The sequence below is a fragment of the Physcomitrium patens genome, chromosome 21, assembly GCF_059467195.1.
Source record: "Physcomitrium patens ecotype Gransden chromosome 21, ASM5946719v1, whole genome shotgun sequence".
Lineage (NCBI taxonomy): Eukaryota > Viridiplantae > Streptophyta > Bryopsida > Funariales > Funariaceae > Physcomitrium > Physcomitrium patens.
Genome location: NC_143430.1, coordinates 10503805 through 10510227, shown reverse-complemented (window position 1 = coordinate 10510227; position 6423 = coordinate 10503805). Strand labels below are relative to the sequence as shown.

At 42.8% G+C, this 6423-nt stretch overlaps 1 protein-coding gene across 1 annotated transcript; it reads left to right on the top strand.

Moving 5' to 3' along the window:
• Positions 1-2213: 2213 nt before the first annotated feature.
• Positions 2214-6033, top strand: LOC112274443 (uncharacterized). Its single transcript, XM_024503952.3, has 4 exons — positions 2214-3352; positions 3806-3951; positions 4230-4517; positions 4704-6033. The coding sequence occupies exons 3-4, from the start codon at positions 4334-4336 to the stop codon at positions 5588-5590; spliced, it is 1071 nt and encodes a 356-aa protein (XP_024359720.1). The 5' UTR covers positions 2214-3352; positions 3806-3951; positions 4230-4333; the 3' UTR covers positions 5591-6033.
• Positions 6034-6423: the final 390 nt, after the last annotated feature.

Genomic DNA, 6423 nt, shown 5'->3' with positions numbered 1-6423 from the left:
GTGCAACTATGTCCGCGTCCCACACCCTAGCTCAGGGTTGCCACAGAAACCGACCAACCCAACTGACTCACTAGCCACCAACACACAAATATACAAGCAAAACCCTAATTTCTCGGAGTAAGCAACAAACTCTTATCATCCTCGTCACCCACCTTAGCACACTCCTTTCCCTCTTTGTTGCGTCAAGATGCAACCCAACATGAAATAATAGAGTTTCTATTAAAAAAATGGTCAAAGATGTGTAGGAGGGGGAGGGGGGGTATGGAAAGTATTAAATTAAATAAAAAAACCAAAAAGATGAGAGTGGGGGTCAAAAGCAGAAAGCATGGTTTTAATACCATGCTAAGAGACTCCTCATCAGCCCAACCCCTATACACCTCCATAGAAAGAAACAAAATACAATAATAAAATCAAAACCCTAATGTGCAGTGGTGGCCAAGTGGGTATTTGGGTACGGTGGCAATAAATGGGCGTGTGGGTAATGGGGGAAATAAATGGTATGGTCCAGGGGATAGTGTGGGTGTGGAGATGCTGGGCTGCTCTTGGGTCCCAACTAGTAGTATATATCTGAGAGGACCATCAAGGCAGAGGCATAAATTCAAACTTGAGGGGCTTCAGATTGCAGACAGACAGCACATGTACCTTAGAATAAAACAGGAAGCAAGCAAGCAAAAAAGCCTTTTGAAATGGGGTGGTGTTGCCAGTTTTGCAGTGCTGCTTTACTGTGTGATGTGGCTCTCAGGGACCCTGGGAGTTTCTGATAAGGGAGTTTGCAGTTCTGGTAAGGGGGCTTGAGTTTCTGATAAGGGAGCCAAAGACTCTTACAATACCTTCATTTTGTTTGCTGCGTTTCTGGCTTTTTTCTTAAACATAATTTTACCCACTTTGTTATTGTTACTGTTTTTAATGTGTATGAATTTTCCCTTGATTTTGAGTCTTTGATTACTACATTGGTTTAGATTGACATGTTTTTTCATACTTTTTTTCTTCTTCCAATTGCCATGTTGTTACAGGATGAAGATCACAGTGTTTATTTTTATTTTCATTCATTTGTTTGTTCATAGAGTACTGAAGCTGTACTGTGTGATCAGTGCGATTAGGGTTAAGTTGTGCTAGAAGAAGCATGCTTTTCCACTACAACTCAGTTGAAATCTTCTAACCAGGGCCACTAATTCACACACACTGTGAAATTGATACCAGCTTAATCAAAATGTTTTTATTTTTATTTATTTTTTAATAGGGATATTGTACTATTGACCAAGTAACACTTAGGATTGACATCTTTCTCTTACCTGCAAGAATTGTCATTAGTGGTTATGGAGCAGACAATGTTAATGCAGCTTCAGACAAAAAAAAAAAAAGGAAAAAGGTGATATGTAATTTGTGGATCATTTCATTGTTTAGTTTGGTATGTGTATGAATATGTATATATATATATATATATGCATCAATGTTTATTTTAAAATATTAATAAATCATATCATACCTAAAAAAAAAAACAATAATCATACATTGTACATCTTAAGTTAGCATTAATGGCAAAGTTGAAACAAGCTTGGAATTGGTGTTAAAACATCCATGGAAAAAGTAAAATAAATGAAGAAGGAAGAAAAGAAAAAGTTGCTTACAACTACCAAATCATGTACAATCTCTTTCAAGTCCAAGTGTTGGTCAAGCAAGGAGCATGTCCACATACAACTTTCACAACACATACTTCAAGTTATAGAGCTCAAAAACAGTATGTGGTTCAACTACTACTCTTTTTTCCTCCAAATTCCCCCTAATATGTCCATGCCCATCTCCCCCTTTGTATTGGAACTCCAACAGGACCCATGAATAAAAGCGCAACAGAAAGTAAAAGGTAATAAAGAGCTGAAGTTATCTCAGGGATCGCGGGAGAGGAGGGGGAGGTAAAACGGAAGTTACCACGGGTCCTCCGGGGCTGAGGCTGGGGCTGAGAAAGCAGACAGGTTCGAGGGGCCCACCGACGGATGGCGTGGTGCGAACGTGCCAGGTCGCCGCACCAAGGCAGGCGGTCCAGGGGAGAGTAGGAAGGAAGGTCACGGGCAGGTCGGGAAGGTGGGACAGGGCAGGAAAGGGCAGCGAAGGGTCTGCTGCCCCCTTTTTGCTTCTCCCCGGAATTCCTCCGTTGCGGCGTCTTCTTACCACCCTTATCACGCCCTCTGCTCGCCATCTCTCGCAATTTGCTGCTCTCGCACTCCTAGCTTCGCCTACTCCCCCATCGCTCGCATACTTCGCCACCTCACTCCCTCTCTGGCTTCGTACTTGCTTTCCGCTTCCTATCCCATCTCTGACTAGCAGAGTCCCGCTTGTCCCGCTTGTCATCGTTGCCTGCTCGCGTCTACGTCTGCTTTGTCTACTTCTCTCTCTTGCGTCCTGCTTTTAGCTCTCTGTTGTTGGAATTCACTCCCTTAGAAGCACAGCAACGTGATTAGAGATACCAGAGCCGGTTGATGTCGTGTTGAGGATTTTTTTTTTCTTTTTCTTGTCTCGGGTTGTCTTGTGTGTGAGTGAGTTTGTTCTAGTTAATCTGAGGTGGGAGACGTGTTTGCGCAGTGTCTGTGTGTGTTTTTAGAAGCGCGCAAGAAAGTGTATCAGTGAAGTTGATTTTCGAAGGAACCGGTCATCAGTAGTTTGCGCGATCTTGCTCGTGAAAGACTCCTTAAGGAATTGAAGCATTGTGAGTTTTTGGTTTCGGGGTAGAGTTGTTCTCTTGAGTGACGTTGTTGCTTGCCGGGTGTTGTGCGTGGAGACTAGTGAAGTTTTTTCTTGTTTAGAAGGGCGTTTTTCTCCTCGTTTCGTACTTCCATCGGCGTCTCTTCTTGGTCTTGCATTCTCTCGCAGGCCTTTGTGAGCGTACTATTTTCCAGTGGAATTCTTAAGGTTTCATCCTTGAGTCTTAGTTCTTATTTCGCGTAGTCTGTTTTCTTCTGTTGATAAGTTGTACTAAGGAAGATTTTCTCTCGTTGTCTACCGTGCTGTAAGGTCTCACTATGATACCTTCTTCTCTCTGGTGAGGTGCTTATATTGTCGAGGCTTTTGTACATCTAGGGAGAGAAAATCTGTAGGAACCCTGTTTACAAAGGGTAGAGCACTTCGCTGTTACAGTCGACGAAACGCTTGAGCACTCAAAAACTCGATGCAGTGCGCAGTTTCTCTTGAACCAGTAGCACTCCAGTCCATCGCTCCTGTCGCTTAAGTCATCCTTTGCTATCAGAAGTTCTTGTGTAGCTTGCTGGAGCCTGTAGGTTTCGAAGACATCTTGCTACCATGGACGGACCTGAGGCTACCCTTTTATTTTAACCGGAGCGATCGGTTCCCAATTGTGAAGGTATGATTTCTTCTACTTTACGGTTTAGCAATGTGTTCGTTTCTGTCAAGATGTCATCGAGTATCCCGCACGATCATTTTAAAATGAAGCTTTACATATTAAGAGACTCAACCACACATGAGCCGACAAAATCGTTCTGTAAGTGCTGTACTCCGTATCTGAAGATAAGTGCATTTTCAGAACGAAAAATCTCTAGAAAAATTAACACAATGCACGTGAGTAACGAATGCTACATTGTAACTTCCTTTACTTCACTAGAAATTGTTTCTGAACTATGATATATATTTTTTGTTTGTATTAAATGTGTTGAGAGCTTGCCTAGTTACACTTGTAAAATCTCGCATTTCTCAGCTCATGTTGTTGTGAGACTTGGATATGTTCTCGCATCATGCATGATGAGAATGAGGCTTGTGGATATGTGAAAATTTATCAATTCCTGTTTGTGCATTTCAGGCAGGAGAATTCCAAAGTGGAGCACATGATTCATACGAACGCCAGTACAAGGATCATCGTCAGGAGGAGGTCCGCACTCCCCATGCTCTGGACCGCTGGTCGCTCCAACTTCACTTGACGGGAACTACCTCCTGCCTCTATACTTGGTAAATACAACTCTGGAATGACACACTGCATGACTACCACTGTGTTGCATGTAGTTCGATGTGCTGAAACAACATGCTGCTGTTGCGGGTGTCAAAGTTTGGCATGAGTACGTCACATGGGCAGTGTTCTCACATCTGTAACGCCATGTTCTGCGCGAGAGCTCTTGGAAGTGGTGTGTACAATGTTAAATTTTAGTTCATTTCATATTCTGGACCGTTGTTATCTCGGAATTCATAACGTTTTTGGATCTGACGGAAAGTTTCTTGTTCATCTACAGGGCTACCAACGTATCTGGGGGAAGGTTATTTTTATTATATAGGCAAGGGTTAAGACGAACTTCATCACTTGGACAAAGTTGTTTGAGGAGGGGATTGTCTGAAAATGAGTTGCAATGGTTGTCGTGTCCTGCGTAAAGGATGCAGCGAGTCATGTATACTTCGTCCATGCCTTCAGTGGATTGACAGCGCTGATGCCCAAGGACATGCTACTGTGTTTGTGGCAAAGTTCTTCGGCCGGGCTGGCCTCATGAGCTTCATAACTGCTGTTCCTGAAAACCAACGCCCTGGTAACCAACGCAACCTACACATTAGACTTTTTCATTCTATTATTATTATTATTATTATTTTATCCTTTTTCCTTCTCTCTTAACGTAAAATCACTTTCAAGTTTTCTTTCAAAACCATTTGATGTAATGAATGTTTGTTGTGCATGCTTTTCTATCTACTAACGTTTTATCTCTGGTTTTGTTCAGCGTTGTTTCAATCTCTGCTTTACGAAGCTTGCGGAAGAACCGTCAATCCGGTTTTTGGAGCAGTGGGACTCCTCTGGGCTGGCAACTGGCAGGTCTGCCAAGCTGCTGTGGAAACGGTTCTGAAAGGTGGTGTCTTGAAGGCACCATCCTCATGTTCTTTAGGCTTTTCTGCTCTGCCACAAGGTCTCCTTCATCCTTCCAATCCCGGGAAAGATACATCAGTTACCTCGAAGGGAAGGGACAGTCTGCTCCCGAGCCTGATCACCTCAGCCAAGGGAAATATTCCAGATCTTTGCAAAGTGAGGGTAGGAGCAGGCCCTATTCTAGAGCAGTATCAGAGGACAAATGGTTATGAGAGCAAAGATCATGATGCCGCTGCTGTCAAATCAAGCTGGGATCGGAAGTGGGATATCAATGTTCAGCAACAAGAGTGGCCGAAGCATCAGCAGCTAGACACAGCGAAAGGTAATGTTAAATCTCATATGGTGGCGTGGCCTGAGGCTCTTGGAAACATCGTACACAAGGTTGGGGAGAAAAGAGACCGAGATTTTTCGGGGGCGCAGGTGCTGGTCCCTGCCCCTAGGAGATTGAAACCTTGCTTAGCGATTGAATATGGCATGAGCATGAAGGAATGTGCTGTGTATGATGATCAGGAAACCGTCGTTGGCTCTACCGAACATCTGGACCTCGGCCTGACACTTAAGGTGAAGGATGGCAAAGGGGGACAGATTACTGGATTTAAAACAGTTTACAGTCCTTCTGACTCTGTGAACTCTGAGGGCTCTGTGACCAGTCTTGACACTACACCTCGTCATGTCCATCATACCAGCTTCTCATCACCGATGTCAGGCGGGGACATGGATCGCAAACTGTTACTTCTTCTGTAAGATGTGTAGTTTTATCAAGAGTTCTCATTCAGAGGCATCTTTGAGAGCTCTTCAAGAGGAGATAGAAGTTTGAGAGTTATTTTTTGTTTTACCTTAAAAAATTTCTGTACTGTTTGATAATCCTGATATGCAATTTTCCTGGAGATCCTAGTAAGGTTCTTTACTACTTTGATATTAGTATCTCTTCTGAACAATTTATAGTGGACGGTCTATACACATGGGGGCGCTGGGTGAAGATTATGTAGAAGGAAGTGACCACTGTTTGAGCTTTCTGTCGTTCGAGCATCTAAATTGTCTACTCTACAATAGACGTCATAAAACTGACGAAGTGTTCAATTTTTGTTGATACGAGTGTTTGTTTATCTGCGCTTGTAACCTCCTCAAGCTGGTGAGCCATTTGAACAGGGGTACCAGTGCAGATAATGCCTCATCATTGCTTTGAATGCGGGACTCTAATGTGCTGGAGCAGTTTCTGGTGTGCTGGTGTACTTTTACATCATATTTGGTTTTGAAACTCGAATTTTATTTACACTTGTATTTCATTTTTTTTTTCCTTTCTCTTTCGTTTCTACTTTTGGCCAATGCACATCCGTTGTCTGTCGTTTGCGTGGCTAGATTTGATCTCATATGATCTGTTTTTTTTTTTTTTTTTTTTTTTTTAATATTTTTGAACAATTTTTATCATCATATATTAATGGGTTTACCATCGATGTACATGCTGTGGTGCTGGAGCACGGGATTATTGACTGCTGAACCGATCTGTCTTCTGAGCAGCACAGATTATTATCAGGCTCATGTTCTTCGCCAATTAGGAGTTTCTGTCGGTGCTAGTG